Source organism: Zootoca vivipara, chromosome 6 (genome assembly GCF_965207765.1).
Source record: "Zootoca vivipara chromosome 6, rZooViv2.hap1.1, whole genome shotgun sequence".
In the NCBI taxonomy this organism is placed as follows: Eukaryota; Metazoa; Chordata; class Lepidosauria; order Squamata; family Lacertidae; genus Zootoca; species Zootoca vivipara.
The window spans coordinates 15,250,712-15,273,773 of record NC_142589.1 but is presented as its reverse complement, the minus strand read 5'-3'; the positions used below and the strand labels follow the sequence as shown (position 1 = coordinate 15,273,773).

General features: G+C 45.6%; 1 protein-coding gene across 9 annotated transcripts in view; it reads left to right on the top strand.

The window, feature by feature from the left end:
* C6H1orf159 (chromosome 6 C1orf159 homolog) overlaps nucleotides 1-23,062 on the top strand; it is a 32,081-nt gene that overhangs the window by 1,218 nt on the left and 7,801 nt on the right. For 2 of the 9 annotated variants that reach the window (XM_088671615.1, XM_088671616.1), the window contains exons 2-3: nucleotides 19,756-19,831; nucleotides 22,822-22,928. In XM_088671615.1, the coding sequence (XP_088527741.1) occupies nucleotides 19,777-19,831; nucleotides 22,822-22,928 (162 nt within the window). In that variant the 5' untranslated portion in view covers nucleotides 19,756-19,776. Of the gene's footprint in view, nucleotides 1-11,635; nucleotides 13,663-13,781; nucleotides 13,873-19,755; nucleotides 19,832-22,821; nucleotides 22,929-23,062 lie in introns of those variants that run through there. The other 7 variants (XM_088671614.1, XM_060276209.2, XM_088671612.1 and 4 more) reach the window with 7 other exon arrangements.

Sequence of the window (23,062 nt, the reverse complement as noted above, 5' to 3'; positions counted from 1 at the left end):
TTAGGTCAGCGTTGAAGACCTTCCTCTTCAATGCTGTATTTAACTTGAGATTCTAATTAGCCAGCGAGTTACAGAGCAGCTTGTTAAAAGTTTTTTTCTGTGCCATATCTTTATAACTTGCCCTGCTCTGGTTTGTATGTTGCTTTGTGAGGACGTAGCCTTCAAGAATATATTTAATAAATGAGTTAGTCTCTCACAAAGAGAATGGCCCAATATTGGATCTCAGGGTTGACTCACCTATGAAAATGGGGAGAAGCTCCCCTCAAAAGGGAGAGTGTTTTAGGCCTCACACCTGTATGTATGTTTGGCTCTCTGCAGACACTCTAAACAGAAGTATGTGGGACTGTAAAACAAGAAAGTTCCAAGCAGGCAAAGAATGTGATGGATATGCAAGCAACTAGACAATACAATACAGCCTGTACTCTGCATCTATAGATAAAGTTGGCGGCTGCTATTGCAAATTTTCTCAATCCTTCAATTTAGTAACACTTTTAGGTGTGTCATGGGAACTCTCACAGCTACTGAGTACTGTTCTGAAAAAGCTTCATGCTCTGAACTGCATATATACGATTCTTCCTTTTCCTGCTAATTGGGGTGTGTTTGAGATATGTGTAATAAAAATGGAAACTGCTGCGAAGGTTCCTTAATTTTTGAACTGCTTGGTGAGACCCGAGCATCTTACATAGGTGAGTGGAAGTACCTGTGCTTTGGAGTTTGACCCCTGTACCCATGAGGACTATAAACGTGACTTCCTTATTGAGCAGGACAAGCATAAATTATCCAATGAAAGAAACAACAAAATGACTAACAAAATGAATTTCAATAGGGGCAAATGTAAGATTCTGCATTTAGGCAGGAAGAACCAGCTACACAAATATAAGATGGGGGGACAACTGGCTTGCCAGTAGTACATGTGAAAAGGATCTAGGGGGTCTTAGGAGACCACAAGCTTAACATGAGTCAATAGTGTGATGTAGCAGCAAAAAAACCTAATGCTATTCTAGGCTGCATCAACAGAAGTATAGTGTCCTGATCAAAGGAAGTAATATTTTAAAATGTGGCTCTTGGGGGGGGCATGATTAGATTATTGTTTTGATTTTGATTTTATATACAATATTGTGATCTCTTTTTGTGAACCGCCCTGAGACCTCCAGGTATAGGGTGGTTTAAAATTCAATGAATGAATTTACTGCTCTATTCTGTTTTGATCAGACCACACCTGGAGCCTTATGAGGAATGGTTGAGGGAATTGGGTATGTTTATGCTGGAAAAGAGGAAACTGAGAGGAGATGTGATAGCCAATGGCTTCAAGTTAAAAGAAAAGAGATTTCAACTAAACACCAGGAAGAAGTTTAAGACAGTAGGATCTGTTCAACAATGGAATGGACTTCCTCGGAAGGTGGTGGATTCTCTTTCCTTGGATGTTTTTAAGCGGAGATTGGATGGTCATCTGTCATGTATGATGTAATTGAGATTCCTGCATTGCAGGGGGTTGGACTAGATTCCATCCAACTCTACAATTCTGTGATTCTATGAAAAATGATCTGGAGCAGGACTGGGGGTTGCTGCCTTGATTCTGTTTCCTTGATTTTTTATGTCTCCACCCCTGGATAGAGAAACCTTTCGTATTGGGGATGTCCTGTAGCAAAAGTTTCATCCAGCTATGGCAGGTAGAGGTTTATTATTATTATTATTTAAATTAAATGACTATTGCATAAAAGACAGCTGTGTAATTTAATACACCAAACTGAAATAAGTCACCATTACTCCTGGAAGCAAGGCTGTCCAAAGGGGAGAGGAATGGGCATGCTGCCTCAAATAATAAATTGGTCAGATTCCTGGAATGGGCAGGGGATGTCATTCAAATTTATTGAAGGTGTTGATGGAGAAAAATTTGTTTGTATATTTAGAAAACAATGCAAGGCCCAGCAAAAAATAGAGGGGTGGGTGGAGAAGCATTGCATTGCTGGCAGGAAAAGGATTCCAAACTTTGTGTTAGAGAGAGGCTGTGACAGCCTTGAATTTTCTTGGCTTCTCCAGCTTCTGAGCCTTTCTCTGCAATATCCTGTTGTCAGATAAGTCCTAACCAAGCATATTTCAAATAAAGTGTTTCAATCCTTTTGAGAAGGTTAAACTATCTAGATGGGGCTTTAGAGTCTGGTATTCTCTCTGCATCCACAACTCTCACTGTACTGTGTGCATTTCATAAGTCCTACATAGCCTTGAGTTTTTCTGGGTTGTGTTTGCACTAATTCCTGCATCTGTACAAGAATTGTGATGAGTCAAAGTTGGCTAGAGCTACTGTACTAGCAAAGCACGCTGTGCAACTGTTGCCAAACTGTAAAAAAGGGGGATGACCCCTTCTCGTGTTGCCAGAAGTTTCCAAAATGCCGATGACTGAGTCATCTCACTGTGGTTTGGCAAGGAAAGCCCTGTCAGTCTTAGGTGTGTTCTTGTCTAGAAAATTCCTTCAGTAGCACCTTAAAGACCAACTAAGTTTTTATTTTGGTATGAGCTTTCGTGTGCATGCACACTTCGTCAGATACACCCTGGTTTGTGTATTTTAGGTAGAAGATAGAAAGTTCCTGGTCGAGGTTCCGCTGGTGTGTTTGTGAGGATCTGTTCTTGGATGTGTAGGGGTAGCTCCTTGACAATCTTGTTCAGTTCTTGGTCTGAGTCCAATTTCATGTAAAAGGCGGTATTGGAAAGTTGTCTGTGGGCCTCTTGGATGTAATCAGTTTTGTTCATGATGACGACAGCTCCACCCTTGTCCGCCTCTTTAATTATAATGTCTGGGTTGTTCCTGAGATTTTCTATGGCTCTCCTTTCAGCATGGTTTAGATTTTGTTGTAAGTGATGGTGTTTTCTGGTCACATCCGTTTGGATTCTGTGGCGGAAGCAGTCGATGTACAGATCTAGTGTGGTATTGCATCCGTCAGGAGGGGTCCACGTGGAGTCCCTTTTTGTGTAACATCTTTTCGGTGGTAGTTGGTGGTCAATGTTCTGTTCATTGATGCGTTTGGAGGGTGATGGTTGTTCCCCAGTAAGTTGAGAGGTGTTGTGTTGTGGGGATGTTGTTTGTTCTACTTTGTCTTGTTCTTGTTTGTGATGAAAGTACTCCTTCAGGCGTAAACAGCGGAAAAATGCTTCCAGGTCCCCGCGTGTCTTCAGGTCTTCATGTATCTGATGAAGTGTGCATGCACACGAAAGCTCATACCAAAATAAAAACTTAATTGGTCTTTAAGGTGCTACTGAAGGAATTTTTTTATTTTGCTTCGACTCAGACCAACACGGCTACCTACCTGTAACTTGTCTAGAAACTTAGCTGAGAGACCTAGCTGCCTTGAAACAATGGCAGAGCCATGGGAACATTCTTTGGGGAAGGACAGTAGCTCAGTGGTAGGAAATCTGCCTTGCATGCAGAAGGTTCCAAGTTCAATCCCCACTGGCATTTCCAATTCCTGCTGGGAGAGCCTCCAATATGAAACCTGTAGAGTTGATGCCAGTCAGTGTAGACAGCATTGAACTGGATGAACCAATGGTCTTGACTCTGTACAAGGCAGCTTCCAGTGTTCCTGCGTCTTGCTGGATGCACCTAGGATATGGTGACCAAATTTCCAACACAGATAATCATTGCTGAGGCTCTACACTCTGATCACAATCTTAAGGGTTAGAACTTGACTGTGTGTGTTCGAAAGCTCAGAAATAGAAAAGGGTTTGAGGATCTGCCCTACATTTACTCTATTATTTTGAACCTTTATTTCACACAAAGTGGACCAGGTTCTGCTAATGAGAAAGTCCTGAAGTGCAAAGGTGGTGTTCATGCTCCCAATAGTCAACCCTTGGGTTTCTATTGTCTGCTGCAATGCTTTCTTCAAGACTTCCGAAACAACCTTACTGCATTTGCCTGGGCCCCAGAAACCTCATTACTCTGGGCACTATCTTGGATAATGGGGTGGACCTGTACATTCTTCTTTCTTTGACTTTCCTTGCAACTTCTGAACTTTTTAAAATAACCTTTTTTAAAAAAACCAAAACATTTGCTGCCAATTTTATTGCTTTCTATTCTGCTCTTACCAGCAGGTTTTATCGACTCCTGCATGTCACGTTTTACAGCCTAAGATGCTATTCTGTTAGTGACCCTAATTTATATTGGTTTTCCTACTTCCATTTCCCGCTCACCCCTATGTGAGGGTGTGTGGTTTTAAAAAGTGACCCACAAGAGCCTGTGTTTCTCAGATATAGCCAGAAAGCCTATAGCCAGTTAACGGCCTAAAGGCCTATCCAGTCCAGCTTTCTTTTCTCAGAGTGGTTAACCAGAAGCCCACAAACAGGACACGAGTGTAACTCTGTGACCCTGCTGTGTAAAATGCATGCCATCATTATGCCATCACAGTGCATGGCACTTTTACAGATTAATGAACACAGAAAAATCCCTTTTCCAAAGAGCTGAAAATTGAAAAGTCAGTGGAGGGGGAGGATATATACCGGTGTACTGTATATATATACTGTTCCATTAACCATACGTATGTGGTCTTAGTGCCCCCCGCATCTCTTACAAAAACTAAGGGTTTGTGTGGAATGACTTCACAGAGAAGTTGAGCTTTAAATTGGGAGATAGACTCTGAAGGTAAAATAACAAGTCGAATGTGTTGGATTTTTGAGTGGAGAGAAGAAAGACGACACAGTTGACATTTAAGGTGAAGCAGAAGCTGGTCTCATTGTCAAAGTGGATGAATTCTGAATGGAAGGACGATGGTTAAGGAATGACAATGAAAAGTTTAAGAGAAGAAGGTTGCGATGGTCTTGATGATGTGATTTTCCCCCCCTGTGAGGGCTGAAAGTAGGAGTCGTGGGGCAACCTGAGGTGTGAGAGCACAGCACACAGGAGCCAACTCCTAGGGGCCAAGGGGCTTCAGTCCCCCCAATAAAATACTTAATAGGACTGGGTCCCCCCAAAGTTGATGGGCATTGCCATTCAAATGGTGTGCATGCACCATGTCATGTGATCGATTTTGTGGGGTGGGGCTTACCTGGCTACCCCCCCCCTTTCATATTTTATTCAAGTTGGCACTCCTGGCACAAAATGCTATGAAAGGTATGTGTGAATAAAGTTCCAGTGAGGAATAGGACCTTGAGGTAGGTGGTCCCTTCCTCCTCTCCTGCCCAAGGCATAGGCTGGTTGAATATATCTATTGCTAAAATAATTTATAGGCTGCTTTTAAACCAGAAGTTAACAAGGCGGTGTGCAACAAAACCTGCTTATTTGTTTATTTTAGAAAAATATTTGGCTACTGTTTCATAAATGAATCAAAGCAATTTACATCAAAAATACATAAAACCATACAAAAAAAGTTTAAAACAGGCATAAATTCATTATTGTGGAAACATGTACTCTTTATAGCCTGCATATTCCAGGCAGAGTATAAACCTTTTCAGCAGACGAGCCTCTAAAACATATGAAACAGCATTATGGTACTTTAAAATTGCATCTGCGGTATCTAAGGGCCAGTAAAAACTGGTAAAATGTAACAAAGGCCCAGGAAAACCTAACTGAAGAGGAGTTTTTACTAGTCAATGGAATATATCTTCTGTCACCTGGATATCGAGAGAGAGTCCATTCTGTAAAGTGGGTGCCAGCGGAGAGAGCCTGTCTCCAAGTAGCCATTAGATAAATATTGGTAGGACAAGGCAGGACCAAGAGGGCTTCTGGTTAACCACTGTGATGTGCAGGTAGATCTACACAGGTGGGGGCATTGTTTCAGATAGCATAGTCCCAGTCTGTGTATGGCCTTGAAAGTTGCCAGCAGTACCCTTAAACTTGGCTCTGGAGCAAATCAGCAGCTAACGCCCTTTTCTCAGCTCTGGTGATGTGGGTGTTATATGGTTTCCCACTTAGCAGTCTAGCTGCAGCCTATTGCTTCCAAACTTACTGCCATCACTGCATCCCAACTGCCCTGTCCCTGCCTGATAAGGGAAGAGCATTGTTCTTGCAAGCCTGTTGCTGTATGTATTTCAATGTCTCTCTTTAGGGGAGGGTTCAGAAACATCCTGCTCTGTTCCTCTAGTGCCAGTATTGAGATTCATGCCCAGTCCACAAGTCCTGGCTTCCCACAGCTTGTATGGACCTGCCTGTCTGCCAGGATCACTTGTGGGGAAAGATGTTGGCAGAGGGGCGGGAGAAGACAAAAGGTGCAATGAACTCGGGAAACCTCACCCCAACCTCAAATGGGTTGAGAAAGACTGAATCACTTGACTAGTGCTCTTCCTGTATGTCGCTTTTGGTGTTTTCTTGCACACTGACATAGCTTGAGCAGATAAGGCTGCAACCGGATGCAACTGGTGATGGGCAGAGTTAGCTCTCTGGTGCTTTTTGTACTGCATCCAGAAGAAACTCAGCTTATCGTGACATATAGTACCAATTTTGCTGTAAGGTTAGAAGCTTGGGGTGGGTGGGTTTGTGGATTAATAGTGCCAGTGAGGAAGCAACTTGTGTTGAGTTTCGTTTAAAGCAGGGGTAGGCAACCTAAGGCCCGGGGGCTGGATGCGGCCCAATCGCCTTCTTAATCTGGCCCGCGGATGGTCCGAGAATCAGCGTGTTTTTACATTAGTAGAATGTGTCCTTTTGTTTAAAATGCGTCTCTGGGTTATTTGTGGGGCATAGGAATTCGTTCTTTTTTTTTTTTCAAAATATAGTCTGGCCCACCACATGGTCTGAGGGACGGTGGACCAGTCCATGGCTGAAAAGGGTTGCTGACCCCTGGTTTAAAAGGATTGGGAGCAAGCCATAGGCCAGGCATCCCCAAACTGCGGCCCTCCAGATGTTTTGGCCTACAACTCCCATGATCCCTAACTAACAGGACCTGTGGTCGGAGAAGATGGGAATTGTAGTCCAAAACATCTGGAGGGCCGAAATTTGGGGGTGCTGCCTGCCATAGGCTTTTGAATTTCCCCTTTTTGGTGGACCAGTTTCATTCTCCATTTGCACGTTGTTGTAACCATAGCTTGCTGTTGTGTCTAAGCAGAGCAAACTGTGGTTAGCATGAACCTCCAAATCATGGTTTTGAAGTGGGCTTGCAAACCATTATGCTGGATCCAGATGTCTCAGCAAAGTTGTGGTTAGAGCCACTGAGAATGGGGTGAGAGAGTGTGTTGCGGGGGTGTCAGTGGGGGGGGGAGCATGCCAGCCCAAGATACTTTCCTGATGGTCTGAATCGAGATTTGTGCTTAAAGGATTCATTTTCAGCTTAATTCCAGCTAAATAACAAGTTTAAAATCTGATGGTAATAACAGCTATTTTTCAAGTCAAATGAATTGTGCCTTTGTCTGCTCCTAATAGATGAGCCTTCAAAGACCATTGTTTGAGGCACAATCCTAGATAATATCCTGCTTTGACAGTCTTCTCTTTATTTTAATCAGCTTAAATACTGAAGCATGTAGATATCTTTACCGCCACTATCACCGAAACCTACTTTAGGAGGGGGAGAAAGGATTGCTTAGCATAGCAGAATAACTGTAACCTTGTGTACGTTGTGTTGGCTTCATGCATTTTGCTGAACAACTGTAATGTTTGAGAGAGATCCTGCCATTTTTCTCTTGGGGTGGGTAAATAGGCTTAGTTGGGAATGTCCCACCTCTTGCCTGACTGTTGTGAAAGGCCCCTGGGATAGGTCCCTGAATAACATATACAGCATATACACGGTATATATACTGCTCCATTTTAGGGTGGTGCAGTATATAAATTAATAAATAATAATGACAATGTCTTCTGTCTGAATGGCGCTTGAAGCTTAAGCATGGTCCATAAAGTCTCCCGTTTCAATCATAAATCTGCCATACGTATATTTGTTGGTCTTGGGTACGCTGCCATCTCTTGGCCTCCATAGTCCCTGACTTCTTTGCTGGGTATAGGAACCTGTTGGTGAGTCAAACCAAGATGACAGCCAGCACTAGTGCCAATTCTAGGGATCCCTGGGTGCCAGGGCACGCACAGATTTTTGGTAGGTGCTCAACACCCACACCACAGGGCTCTGATGCAACTTCCTGTTTCTACATGCAAAGCCTCAGAAGTGAGCACCGGTAGAAACCAGAAGTGGCATCAGAGATCTCGCAAGGCCTCCAACATGACCTCCGAGGCCCTGGAAGTGCCGCTGTGGCGCCAATGTAACATGATGTCATGACGTCATGTTACATCACAGGTGCCACTGGGCACCCACAATCGGGGGACCAAGTCGGCACCCCTGACAGCAAGTAAGAGGACATACCACCAATGTCGAAACTACTGGGAAGGAACGGCTGGATTTGTGCCCAACTGTGGGTTTGGTGACAAAGGAGAAGTTTCTGGCCTGTTTGCAGGTCCTAGAGACCTCATGGAACATCCTGACAGCTCCCCAAGTAGTATTTATAAAGGGGAACCCAGGAAGCTGCCTTATGCTGAGTTGGACCATTGGGCCGTCTAGCTCAGACTGGTCCATAGCCATCTAGTCTGCATCGACTGTTTGCAGCTCTCCAGGCAGGAAGTCTCTCCCAGCCCCACCTGGGGATGCTGGGATTGAAAATGCAATCTTCAGCATTCAAGGCAAATGCTCTCCCACCAAGCTACAGCCTTTCCCCCAGGAGGTGATGGAACAGTAGCCCTATCCCTTTGTCAAGATCCCTGGGTTAGCTGGAAGAGGCTGCTTTGGGTGCCATAAAACAGGCTCCATTTCCTTATCCCAGGCTACAAAGAAATCTGGAATCTGGCTCCATTGGGGGGGGGGGGCTTTAAAAGGGGCATCTGCCCTCTGAGGCACAGAACTGCCAAGAAATTGACTGGGTTATAGATTCCATTGGTGTGAGGTAATGATGACTGAGAATTGTGTATATCAAAGCCCTTTGATCACTCTGGAAGTGTTCAATACATTCTAAGGAGCCCTCTCATTGGATTTATATAGTATGATGCTGTGAAGTGAATCTTCAGGCCAAGCTAACGTCCAGCAGTTCCAGTAGGCATGCTGGTCCCCCAGCAGTTAACATGTCATTTAACAAAGGATAGGCTCCAACTTTGTAAAAAACACACAAAACAGGTCAGTCAAAGAGAGAGGCATATCAGTTATTCTGCAAATGCAGATAAATCCAGTGTCCTGTCCTTGGTGAAACAGCCTTGGGGCAGATATCCTAATTTTAGTATAATAATTTGCAGCTATGAAAAGCTTCTGCTCATAAATGCATTGTCTGGTTGAGAAATGTCATTATGAGCGTTGAGGTTGGGAAATGGAGGTTCCTAGCTCAAACCAGTGAGTCTGATTGTCGACAGTGCATCGGTCATTCCAACAGCAGTTAGTTGCACAGATTGCACATGCCGTGGCTTCGAGGGATTTTTTGTTGTAGGTTGCTGAAGATAGTTGCTTTTGGATGAGTGGTGAGCATGCTTGTTCAAACAATCCTCTTCAGGTTCTCTGCCGGTGGCAGCTTGCGCAAAGTAACCACGATTATGATGGATGTGTTAGCAAATGCCTGTAAACAGACCCGCTCTTCTCTTTGCCGATCTCTTCTTTTTTTAACATCTTGAGGAAACAATCTCCACATTTTTAGAGAAGCCTTAAAGAAAAAGCAACAGATATTTAATACACTTTGTCACTGGAAGTACCATAGGTAGGTGGGCTGTGGTGTGTTTTGTTGGCTTGAACGTTTCAATTGCAATGTATCAACCCATTTACCAATTAGGATAGTAGCTGTTGTCAACAAACATTAGCCAGCTTCAAATACAAAGACTGCCTGTTGCTGTCACATCAGCCAACGTTGGCAAAGCACAGGAGCATCGGAAGCCACCTTAAAGCAGGTCAGACTATTTGTGCACCTAGCTCAGAATTACTCTGACAGTTTCTCTCTTGGATCTTGGGCAAAGAGGTCTCTCGCTTCGCCAGCCATCTGGCCAAATTTCTGGCATCTCCTTTTAAGAATGAATCTGGGACCTGCAAAACACATTCTTTTCTGATCCCCTTTCAAGTTCAGTCCCTGTTATCTGTGGGTAAGGCTTGCAGTGTCCCCGTCTGAAACCCTGGAGAGCCACTGTCTGTCTCTGTAGTAGACCAGTGGCTTAGCTCAGTATTGGGCAACTTTTAATGTTCCGGGTGTATTTAAAACTATTCAGAGCCACCACTTAAATGGGCTCACAGGACTTGGTAAGCCATCTGAGGAAGGCTTAATCTTATGTGTTGTTTGCAAGAGGGATCTCATGAACTCCCTGGTATCTTGCTGGGCCTCTTCATGCTCTTCCACCTTGCCCTTATCTCAGCCCCTTCTTCCATGGCTCCCCAGGACCTGCTGGGCATCGTAAGGAAACAGTGGCCACCAAGGAGCCGGTGGGATTCAGCAGCAGTATGGCACTCACCCAGCCAGTGCTTCAGGATTTATTTATTAAATTTATACATTGATTTTTGGGCAAGATTTGGCTTACGACGGTTAAAATCCAGCAGTCAGGTACAATAGGGAAATGTAGGTAGGTGTGATCTCTCATTTCTGGTCCCTGATAGTTAACATATTCCAGGTTCCATCTCTTCCTTCCAGGGGAAGGGGACAGAATTTGTGATGGGCTCTGTCTGTTTCTGATAGTGAAGAGATCAACCCGCCAACTTGGATCTTCCTTTTATCTGCAGACGCTTCCGCCCCCCTGACAGTGAAACACTAGCTGAACAACCATTGTCCATATTTTATAATGGAAATGTTCCAAAGCTAGGTGCTTGGCCTGAAATCTTTAGGCGGCCCTCTGACTTAAAAGGAATGTGATGGAATTGTCACAAAAGGTTGTCTCTGGGATACACCATTTATCTGAGTTTATAGATTTAGCTTAACCCCAGGCAGTTAGCTGTATCAGGTAACAACAATTTCTTCCTTTCTTCTTTGTGAAAGGAACAAGTCTCCAAAGGGCCCGCAATCTAAACTTGTACATGTCTCCTTTAGACGCTCCAAATGTCAGAAGCATGAAAAGTGTTGGACTTTGATGGAGTACAAGCTTTGATATCTCTGTTTGGTTTAGGCACAAGAACAGTAGCTCTGCATGTCATCTTTTTTCAGGTTTTCCCATCTCCCTCTTTTTAATATGCCTGTATCACCCCCTTGATGTGTCAGAACTCCTAGAAAGTGAGTAGGCAGGGCTGGTTACGAGGAAGATGATGGATGAAGAATGTGTATTCCTTCCTTGAGCTCAGCAAGCTACTGGTAAATTTAGTGAAGTTTTTGGAGATAAAGGGAATGCTTCATCTTCTAAGGATGAAGACAGGGGCAGAAGAGGGGTGGAAGCATCCAATTATCACTTAAGAGAAGCATTTTTTCCCTAATCTTGATTTATCAAAAACCCAATTTGTTCTGTTTAGATGGTATGGCTTCCTTTTTAGATTTTGTTCCCTCTCCGCCTTCCTTTTTAATCTGGCCAAGATTGCTTTTATGTTACTGGGAGCTTCTCTGTTTGTGAATATAAAATTAGAACTTAATAACAGCCTCATAACTAGGTTCACAGAAGTTATTAGCAAACAAAATTTTACTGGATGGCAATTCATTTTATGTTACTCATGGCATAGGATGGAAGGAAAAGAATCTTCTTCCTCTTCTTTTAAAAAAGCCTAACAACACAAGAAGAGGGCACTGGCTCAAGCCAATGGCTCACCTAGTCCTGCATCCTATTCTCACAGTAGCCAACCAGATGCTTGTGGGAAACCCACAATAAGGACCTGAGCACAAGAGCTCTCTCCTCTTTTGCCATTTCCAGCATTTGTATTACAAGGATTACTGCCTCCAACCATGGAGGCAGAGCATAGCAATCATGACTTGTTGTCGCCACTGGCCTTCTCCCATGCACCAGAAAAAGGTCACACGGAGAACGGTGACTTCCATCCCTGAGCTGATACACTAGGTCTTGTTAGTGTCATAGTGCTTTCCTAATGTTTTTATTTCCTAGACTTTCCTTCATCATGGACTGAGCGAGTTTCAGCTGCTCAGCCTCCCCACTTCCTTGCCTTGGAGGTTGTCTGTGGGCTCTGCTGCCTAGCAGGTGGAGGTCAAATGTTGAATGAGGCTGCCATGTTTGTATCCCTGATACAAAACTTTAAAATGTGGTTTTGATTTTGTTCCAATATTTTTTTGTGGAGCAGTGGTGGGCCTTGGGGGAGCTATATAGCATTCCAAATAAAATCTATACTGTACTGGGGTTTTAAAATAACATTGAGCAGCTTGCTGGTACAGTAAGGCTTCATTAATGGATTTTTATTTTATCTCACCCATCTTTTAAGAAGCACCAGATAGCAGAGTCTTCTCTCTCACAAGCACACACACGCACACACAATATTATCCTCACATACCCATTATTGCCTCCAAACAAGACTGTAAAGTCAGTTAAGCTAAGAAAGGGCAAAAGCAAAAATTGGCCCAGCCCTCCCAAACCTCCTCTTCTGTCTCCCCTACTTTCCAAGTAGTTCAGAAAGAATAGGCATAGCTTACTACCTTGTAAATGTCACGTATTCAAGTGCACTGTGCAAAGCTCTTAATGTGGAACTTTCATTTGGGTTGTCTCTTTATCCTCTGTGTACCCTTGAGAAGTCAGGGTTCCCATGTCCCCCTGATTCAATTGCACCACCCATTGCACCTGAATGCCATTTTCTGGGAATCCTGGGTGGAGAAAGAGCTGTGGTGCTTGGGTCTGGCTTACGGGCTTGTTGTGGGCATCTGGTTGGCCACTGTGAGATCAGGATGATGATCTAGGTGGGCCTCTGGCCTAATCAAGAACCAGGCACTGCTTCTGATCGATGAATTGCTAAGACTAAGCTGGGAGGTGCATATAATTAGCAAAGTCTAGGGAAACTTTTCTCTCTTGGTGGGTCCTCCAGAGATATTAACATTTAATTGGTACTGCCTGTGAAAGCGAAGGCAGGGGATTCTCAGGCCTTGTAAACAGCCATTTGCCTGCTTGCTGGTGGCAGGTGGAAATTTGCCTCCTGGTCCTGACGACTAGGCTGGCAGGCATCTGTGAACCAGAAGAGAGTTAGGAGGCCACTAGCGTGGCAGCATCCCAGTCACTGTGTGCCTGTTTTTCATGCAAAAGCTCCCAGTTATCAGTCTCCAGCAACCCCTGCCAGTCAGAGCAAACAGACCAGGGCTGGATGGACAAAGCTGGACTTGGCATAAGGCAGCTTCCTGTGTTTCCAGGTGTGGCGACTGAGCTCAGTGAAATCGGCTTAACGTCCATGTTGAGACTTGTGCACCTGCTCAGCAAGGCTGAGCAAAGCTGCAGTTTGTAATCTGCAGTGCAAACTTCTGTAAAGTCTTTAGGTCTGTCTCTTGGCTGGGAGGGAGGACGGGATGAGTGTGTGCTGTCTGAAAAGCCATTTGTGTTTTTGGTCATTCTCTCCCCCTGTCTCGTATTGATCCGGTATAGCTGAGTGCTGCACCCAGTTGCTTTCTGCTCCCAATGAGGTTTTTATCGGCGACAGTGCCAGGCAGTTGCTGTTCCCATCTGCAACCTCATTGATTCCGGGTGTGTAACAGTCTCTGCTCTGAGCCCAACTGATAAGGCTCCCAGTTTCTTAGCAACCACACATGTCTTGCATGAGCAGAAACTTGTCCTACTGCAGTAGCAGTGACAATCCTGAATGTCTCCAAATTAGCACCATTTTTAAAATGAAAAACAAGGTAAGATGCTTGCTTCCCCCACCCCCTTGAGATCTTTGGTCCACAATTATTGTGTGAAGTGGGGATTATGGGAGCTCTGTGTACTTTCTCTGCAGCTGAACTATTTCTCTTTCTTTTAGACTTCCCTCCTTATTTAGTATGGCTGTGCCATGTGTTCTCCTCCTAACTGTTCTTGGGGTGGAAGTAAACAGCAAATCCACTGACAGTTTGGTATGTATTTCACAGTGAATTTAAAAAACTCTAAAAACAAGGCTAGTTCTAGCCTTTGAGTCCTGTTGCCTATCCAGAATTTGAGAAACACTGTGACCTCTGCTAGTGTGTGAAAACAGTTTGGCAGTGGTCACTGGGACACATGGGGATTGGAGTCCAACATCTGGAGGGTCAGAGGTTTCCCACCTCTATATTAAAGTAGTCTCTCCTATGTGTAAGTGAAGGAGGAGCCCTCTTTTAAGAATGTACCTCCCAGGCATGCACTTGTAAACATTGGATGGATCGTGTGGGAGGATGCCAATTCTTTTTAACTAGGTTGGTATGAGCCATCGAAATATGGTTGAAAGGTGGTGAGCATTGCCTGGTAAGTTCCCAGAAGACAGATGTGAGCTAAGCATGACATCTAGGGTTTGGGGAACAGGGGCTTGGTTTTGTTCACCTGTTTGCGGTGGTGGCTGGTGTCCATCGGGACGAGGAGGGTGTAAGGTAGGGAGCCCAACAGTAGGTGGAGCCAGAACCAATGACAGGTGCAAATGCAGCCAATGGCAGGCAGAGCCACCTGATTCTGATTTTGACCCCATCCTTCTCCTCCCTGTTGAGTTCTACACAGACAACATCTGAGACTGAGGAGGAGAAAGCTGACTGCCAGGGCCATCCCTGGATTGGCTGATAGTGAGAAGGCAGGCAGTTGGAGGTTGGTGGGGCAGTGCCCCCCGCATTTGTCCTAATGGGACAGCTTCTACCAGCATTAAACTATTCAACATATGTAGATCTCTGCAAATCGGCTGGCTTTGCATGCTTTATGCTAGGGGGAGCTGACTCTCCAGATGTTGTTTGGTTACAGCTCCTATAATCCCTGGCCTTGCGCCATACTAGCTGAGGCCGGTGGCAGGTGTATTCTAGCAACATGTGGAGGGCACCACATTGACTACCACTGCTTTATACAGTTCTTGCGGTCCAGATGTCCTTATTAAAGATTCTTTTCATATATATATGTAGGACAGTATTTGCACACTCCTCATTTATAAACTGCGCAAAGTGGGGAATCTTTCTCCTATGAAATAGAGCAACCTAGCCTGCACATCTGTAAAAATAATCCATATTATGCTTTCTGTGTGTGCCGTTCTGTGTCCTCCTCCCCTTCTGTCCTTCCGCCAGATGGATGAAGCCTGCCCCAATCATTACAGGTTTGATTTACAAAGCCGATCAAGGCTGAGTGATACACTCTTTCCCCCATGTGTGCTTTTAATCTCCTTTACCTGTTTGTTTGCGGGTGACTCATCATATTCATCTTGATTTAGAGCCTCCAAGGAAGAGGAGGGTAGGTTACTTGTACTGTACAGTAACAGAAGAATTCCCTGAGCTCAAGCTTGTAGTCTAATTTTAGAAAAACCTGCCCTCTTTCGCTGAAGAAAATCCCGTTCCCTGTAAGAGCATAGCCGTTCATAGCAACGCCTGACGATCTCACCAGGTTGTTATCAAGTGGCTTCCAGATACAACTCAAAAAGGGTTGGTTCTAACCTTTTCTGAAAGCCCTAAAGTCATAGAATCATAGAGTTGGAAGAGACCACAAGGGCCATCCAGTCCAACCCCCTGCCAAGAAGGAAACACCATCAAAGCATTCTTGACATATGCCTGTCAAGCCTCTGCTTAAAGACCTCCAAAGAAGGAGACTCCACCACACTCCTTGGTAGCAAATTCCACTGCTGAACAGCTCTTACTTTCAGGAACAGCTCTTACTGTCAGTGTCTGAGTCCAAAATACCTCCTCCTCCCAGACAAACCTACTTGGCGTGTTAAGATCTTTTACAAATGCCTTTCTCTATCCAGCCACCCATTTCACCTCTGAAGGTCAGGACTACCAGAGGTGGGGTCTTGGGAGAGGAACTGCAGCTGAACAGTTCTTTCCTACAGGAGATCTAAGGTTCATAATCTGCCTTTGCCTATTTAAACCATGCTGGACTCACTGCTAAGCCAGGAGTGTTTTTCATTGAGGTTGTATTTGGGCCTTAAATGATTATAAAATATTGATTTAATTGTTGTTGTTGGGGGCGGGGGGGTTGGCTTTTTTAAAATGGAGTATAAATGTGCTAGATTATGAATAGGGACTACTTCCCAAGATCTGCTCTACCTTGGCTAAGAACCCAGAACAGATTGCTGTCTCCTCCAGACCAGTAGTTTGGAAGCTGAAGTCCTCAGGTTAAAATACAGTTCTCTCTGTCTGGCCCTGGAGACCCTCCCCAAGCCATGCCTCCTCGGGCCACACCCTCTCTTCTTAGGCCACACCCCTCACTGGTTCTGATCTGTACCCACCTCAAGTGCTTTTGTGTGGCTAGAGTGTGCCCTCAAACTGGGTGATCCCTCTTGCTTGCCTCTTGTTGACCTCTGGAGAAGTTTGGGTGTAGATGGGGGGGGGGTCGCCTACTCTACAAGTTTCTCATCCCTTGTTATGCCCATGTTTGCCTCTGGTGCCCACCCACCACTGGTATGCCCCCCCCCCGCAAGGTTGCCATTTCACCCATCTGAAGCAAGACACATTTGAGATAGCAAATTTTTCATTTGTGATTTTTATCTGTGAAACAGGCTATAGCATTTCCGGAAAGCAGCTTAGTCCCCACTTAAAATTCAACACACAGTGCCAGTGGCAGGTGCTGTGTCTAAATGAAATTATTATTTATTTAGTCGGCAAATTTCATAGCCTGCTTTTCCGCAATCGTTCTGGCGGCAGGTTACTGTTAAACTGGGGTTGGGGAAGTACCAAGAAAGTTGCAGCGATAGCAATAAAACATTGTCAAGGGAGAGAAGAAAACAAAGAGCTTGGCAATCGGGCAGCACCTTATTCATAAAAAGGCTTGCCTTGAAGAGACCCTGACGGCTCACTTGAAAGGGCTACGTCTCCCAAAGTTGTCTCCCCAAGCTCAGTGACGGGTTTCTTAGTAACTGGAGTCTCTTATGTCATTGGCAGTTTCCTTGGGCCCAGCTCCATAAAGCTACTTTCTAAAAAGCATGCCAATTAATAATTAGCAAGGATCTTCAGCAGTGGAAGCATCTCTTTTCTGAACCCTTTACAAAACGGTTTTATGGAGAGATCTTAGATCAGTTTCCTGTCAAATAGCAAAAAGGATACATATGGTGATAGATACTGTCTGTCATGACTGTCTGGGCGCATCGCTGCATGTTCCAGAAGGGAGCAGCTCCCTTGCCAACGTGTGTGTGAGTGTGCATCCGTGCAAACATGCACCCTCCTCCACAGCCTCATCCCTTGTCATGCATGTTGTTGACAAGAAATATATGGCATATGGCATCTGCCTTCTTGTCGCAGCATTTGTGCCTGAAGAAGAGCTGGCGTGTTGTTGTTTCCCCCCCCCCATGCTCTGTTGGCACTTTCGCATGCACCCGATGAACACTGGAAAAGCATAATGTTCCACTCGTGCTCTGCTTACGCCTGCTTCCTCTGGTTCTCCACTTGTCTTCAGATGCCATTTTGGATGGGCCATTTCAGAGCGTGTGGACCCTGTTTCTATAGCATGGTTAGCCAGTCAGACCCGGTGGCCCAAAGTGGCACAAGCTGGGAGTTTGTGACACTCTGGCACAGGGTTAGGGCTATGCATAAGAAGCTGCCTTCTGCTGAGTCAGATCATTGGACCATCAATCTCAGTACTGCCTGCACTGACTGGCAGCCACTCTCCACGGTTTCAGGCAGGGAGTCTTTCCCAGCCCTACCTAGAGATGCCAGGGATTGAACCTCAGGTCTTCTGCATGCAAAACAGATACTCTACCGATGAATACTGCCTTCCCCTGCTCCCCACTTGACAAACATAGAACAGGGTGAAAAATGGTCAGTTGAGTTCTGCTGGTGGATCTCTGGATAATTTGCAGTAGGCTGGCAAAGGGTTTCTGTCTCCCAATTGGCACAACAGAAGAGGCTTTTCCTTCTCTCCCACCCCCTTGCCCCCTGCTGAAATGAATAAATTTGGGGACAGGATTACAAAGGGTGGGTTTGTAGCAGGAAAAGGTGTGGTGTGTACACAGCCTGGATCAGCAACACCTGAAGATCCACAACTTCCTCTGGTGAAGGTGAACAGGGCTTGAAAGCAAGGCACGCCCATCCTTGAACATCCACAGATTCTCCTCACCAGTTAGCTGTGACTGCATGCTGGAGGAATGGCTTGGTCTTTCCCTGAAAAGGATTCCCACCTCTTCTTTGTGTGCATAAATAAATGGTTGAGCAAATCTCTGCTGTGAGAACCTGACTTTGGGGGGGGGGGGGTTCCTTCCATATGTGAAGATCAGCCCTATGAGAATGAATTGTTCTTGTTTTCTTTCTTTCCTCCTACTGCTGAATGTTTTTAAAGGCACCCCTTTGGGGAAAGGTTGTGTTGTGTGAGGGATGCTAGCCTGTAAGCTTTTTTTCCTCCACACACAGTTGTTACTCATCCCCCTGCCCCATCTATGCTTTCCATGCTTGTGTGTGGGTTGTGAGACTCCCCTCTACTCATTAGGCAATGTCATGAAACTGGAGTTCAGCTGAGTTTGCCCTCTTGGTGTAAAAGTGAATAATAATAATAATAATAATAATAATAATAATAATAATAATAATAATAATAATAATAATTATTATTTATACCCCGCCCATCTGGCCGGGTTCCCCCAGCCACTCTGGGCGGCTTCCAAAAAAACAGAAATTCTAAAATACAAAAATCCATCAAACATTAAAAGCTTCCCTAAACAGGGCTGCCTTGAGATGTCTTCTAAAGGTCTGGTAATTGTTCTCTTTGACCTCTAGTGGGAGGGCATTCCACAGGGTGGGTGCCACTACCGAGAAGGCCCTCTGCCTGGTTCCCTGTAACTTGGCTTCTCGTAATGAGGGAACCGCCAGAAGGCCCTCGGAGCTGGACCTCAGTGTCCGGGCAGAACGATGGGGGTGGAGACGCTCCTTCAGGTATACCGGACCGAGGCCATTTAGGGCTTTAAAGGTCAACACCAACACTTTGAATTGTGCTCGGAAACGTACTGGGAGCCAATGTAGGTCTTTTAGGACCGGTGTTATGTGATCTCGGCGGCCGCTCCCAGTCACCAGTCTAGCTGCCGCATTCTGGATTAGTTGTAGTTTCCGGGTCACCTTCAAAGGTAGCCCCACGTAGAGCGCATTGCAGTAGTCCAAGCGAGAGATAACTAGAGCATGCACCACTCTGGAGAGACAGTCAGTGGGCAGGTAGGGACTCAGCCTGCATACCAGATGGAGCTGATAAACAGCTGCCCTGGACACGGAGTTGACCTGTGCCTCCATGGACAGCTGTGAGTCTAAAATGACTCCCAGGCTGCGCACCTGGTCTTTCAGGGGCACAGTTACCCCATTCAGGACCAGAGAGTCCTCCACACCCGCCCGCCTCCTGTCCCCCACAAACAGTACTTCTGTCTTGTCAGGATTCAATCTCAATCTGTTAGCCGCCATCCATCCTCCAACCGCCTCCAAGCACTCACACAGGACCTTCACCGCCTTCACTGGTTCTGATTTAAAAGAGAGTTAGAGCTGGGTATCATCAGCATACTGATGGACACCCAGCCCAAACCCCCTGATGATCTCTCCCAGCGGCTGCATATAGATATTAAAAAGCATGGGGGAGAGGACAGAACCCTGAGGCACCCCACAAGTGAGAGCCCAGGGGTCTGAACACTCATCCCCCACCACCACTTTCTGAACACGGCCCAGGAGGAAGGAGCGGAACCACTGCATGACAGTGCCCCCAGCTCCCAAGCCCTCTAGACGGTCCAGAAGGATGTTATGGTTGATGGTGTCAAAAGCCGCTGAGAGATCCAGCAGAACATGGAAAATTTACATGAACTGAGAATCTTTATTTTTCTCTCCCCTCTCCCACTCTAGGAATCGGAGTTAGAATGTTGTATGGATGCAATGGAGACCAATACCACCTGTCTAGCTGAGAACCAGTGCAGTCCAGGTAAGCTATTGGTAGTTGCTATGCACTAATCCAGTGGATCCCAAACTCCTTTCCCTACAGGTCACTTGAAAATGTCTGAGGGTCTTGCTGAACCACTTCATGATTTCTCTTCCCACTTTAGCCATCGTATTGGACTCTGTATGGATTTTAATTGCACTTTTAAGCAGCTGCTGTTATTATTCTATATTGTATTCCTCCGGAATACAATATACAGTATAAGAAATAAAAGAAGCAACAAAAAGGAGCGTTCGTGGTTCTTCTTCCTACACTTTTATCCCCACAACAGCCCTGTGAGGTAGACTAAGCTGAATGTTGGGGATTGGCCCAACGGCAACCTAGGTCTTAATTCAGAGTCTCCCCAGCCTTAATTGGATAACTTTTGCCCTGTGGTGATGTATGTTAGGACATCAAGAGACTGCTCCCATTCAAAGCTGCAGTTGTTGTTGTTGTTGTTTAGTCATTTAGTCGTGTCCGACTCTTCGTGACCCCATGGACCATAGCACGCCAGGCACTCCTGTCTCGCACTGCCTCCCGCAGTTTGGTCAAACTCATGTTCGTAGCTTCGAGAACACTGTCCAACCATCTTGTCCTCTGTCGTCCCCTTCTCCTAGTGCCCTCAATCTTTCCCAACATCAGGGTCTTTTCCAAGGATTCTTCTCTTCTCATGAGGTGGCCAAAGTATTGGAGCCTCAGCTTCACGATCTGTCCTTCCAGGGAGCACTCAGGGCTGATTTCCTTAAGAATGGATAGGTTTGATCTTCTTGCAGTCCATGGGACTCTCAAGAGTCTCCTCCAGCACCATAATTCAAAAGCATCAATTCTTCGGTGATCAGCCTTCTTTATGGTCCAACTCTCACTTCCATACATCACTACTGGGAAAACCATAGCTTTAACTATACGGACCTTTGTCGGCAAGGTGATGTCTCTGCTTTTTAAGATGCTGTCTAGGTTTGTCATTGCTTTTCTCCCAAGAAGCAGGCGTCTTTTAATTTCGTGACTGCTGTCACCATCTGCAGTGATCAAGGAGCCCAAGAAAGTAAAATCTCTCACTGCCTCCATTTCTTCCCCTTCTATTTGCCAGGAGGTGATGGGACCAGTGGCCATGACCCGCATATTTAGTTGCAAGCCTCTTCTCTCTAGCCTTGCAGACTCTTTCTCTGGGGTAGGGGAAAGCAGAGTACAAATTGATCCTTTTGGTGCTTGTCTGGCTTAATTATATTAATTCTATATCACAGCAGTTATGTCCACATGCTTCTGCGCAACCAACCCTGCGTACAGCCACTTGCCACAGCCCAGAAATACCATTTTCCAAAGAATGAGCTGATAATTTTTGCTGAGCATAGCCTTGCATCTTGGGCACAGTAGGGGAGATAAGTGGCATAGGGACTTCCAGGTAAACAACCAAAGAACGTGTTAGAAAATTCTGATTGGCAAATCAGTAGCCCCTTTTAAAACGAAAAAGTTAATAAATTACTAGCTCACCCCTTTCTTGGGTTACATTAATGTTGCAACATGTTTTGTTGTTGAGAGTGATGTATCAAGGAGGGGAGCTGCTGAACAGTTGCCAATAAATTCCAGATTTTGGTTTTTCATATATTTCAAAAGGTTAATCGATCACAATCTTCAGTGCCAGTAAAATAGCTTTGTTGTCATTTTCTCCTTCCTTTTTTTATATTACTGTCAGATAGCTTTGCCCTCCCAGTAGGTCTGTTTTTATGTTTAGATTAAATGTCAGACGTAATTTATCACCAAGGGTATCTAATGTGTCGCTTCCAGCTGAGGGAAGCGGAACAGCCGTGTTTGTTTCCCAATCAGTGCCTCGCTCACCATGTGCTTTATGGAATAATTGATCCCCATCGTTGGCTGCGGGGGGCTGGCCTGGCGAGGCTGCTAGGCAGCCGGTTTGGGCTCCTGAGATCAAAGCAGCAACTCTCCACGGCTGATGCGCTCCAGCCATTTGTACAGAAAGGTTGAATGGGGAAAAATAGCTTTGCCCTCTTCCGCGTTGCATTGCAGAGTGCCACGTTAAAGTAAGGACAGAGGCCCCCTGAGGAGCTTACAAGTTATGGGCATAAGAACTGCCCTGCAGGATTAAATCAAAGACCCACCCAGACCAGTGCTTTGCCTACATTAGGCAGCTAGATGCCTCTGTGAAGATCACAAGCAGCAGATAAAGATAAATACCTCCCCTGTTCGTCCCTTGCTAACAAGGGATGAATGCTTGGGGTGGGTAGAGTTGCTCTAGAACAGGCATGTCCAGAGCCCTCTCTCCTTTTTACCCAGCATCCATTCTGGCCAGGGGCTTACAGGGCAATAATAACACACAAATCCATTAGGTTCTGGCAGCTCATGGGGCAAGTCTTCAGACATGTTCCAAAGACGCATGCAGTTGTTACGTTCCCAAGGCGTGTGGTGGACTCATGTGTTTCTCAAAACGAAAGGGGCTTGCCTTCTCCACCCTGCTTTTGCTGCCTGCTTCATCGGCAGTGAAGGCTGAGACATTAGGGCGATTGGCATTGCCCCACCAACCTCAGCCAAACCCCACCTGCCTGCCCTCTTTTTTACAACCAGTGAGGGACGGATTCTGTCCATGCTTGGCTCTGCCTCCAGCTCCTGCTGACATCCCTGCTTTCTGCACAACAGGCACCAGCAACCACAGCTACCTGCTGTGTTTTCAAGCTGTTTGCAGGGAAAGAACCTGCCGTAGGTGAAAATTTGAAAACATTGCGGGGTGCGCCTAAACCTCTCTCCACCCCCTGGGTCGGGGCCCTCTTGCTCATGAAACTCTTTGAATTCTGTTGCTCAGACCTCATGCAAGTCTCCCAGGCACTATGCAAGGAGCTGTGAGGAAACGGGCCTTTGGGGCAGTCAGACGAATGAAGCCGGTTTCATCTGATGCTTGTTTGTGCATGAAAGGTACTTTTGAGGCTTCTTTTTTTACTCTTCTCATTCTGCCTTCATCCTTTTGTTCCCCATCCCCTTGCATGCAGGCTGCTACAGGCGGTGGAATGAAGATGGCAGCAGCAGCTGCATCAAATGTGATAACGAAACGGTCGCTGCTACGCCGGCATACAACCTGACTGACTGCCGAAACAGTAAGCCATCTGTGCGGCATGTTCTTCCCCGATTTGAGCCTTTATAGGAAAGGCCTTCATAGGGGCTTCTTTCTGTGCTTCACTTAGTTTAGACTTTTAAGTTTGGAGAAAAGGTGCAGAACAGGTGACCCGGCAG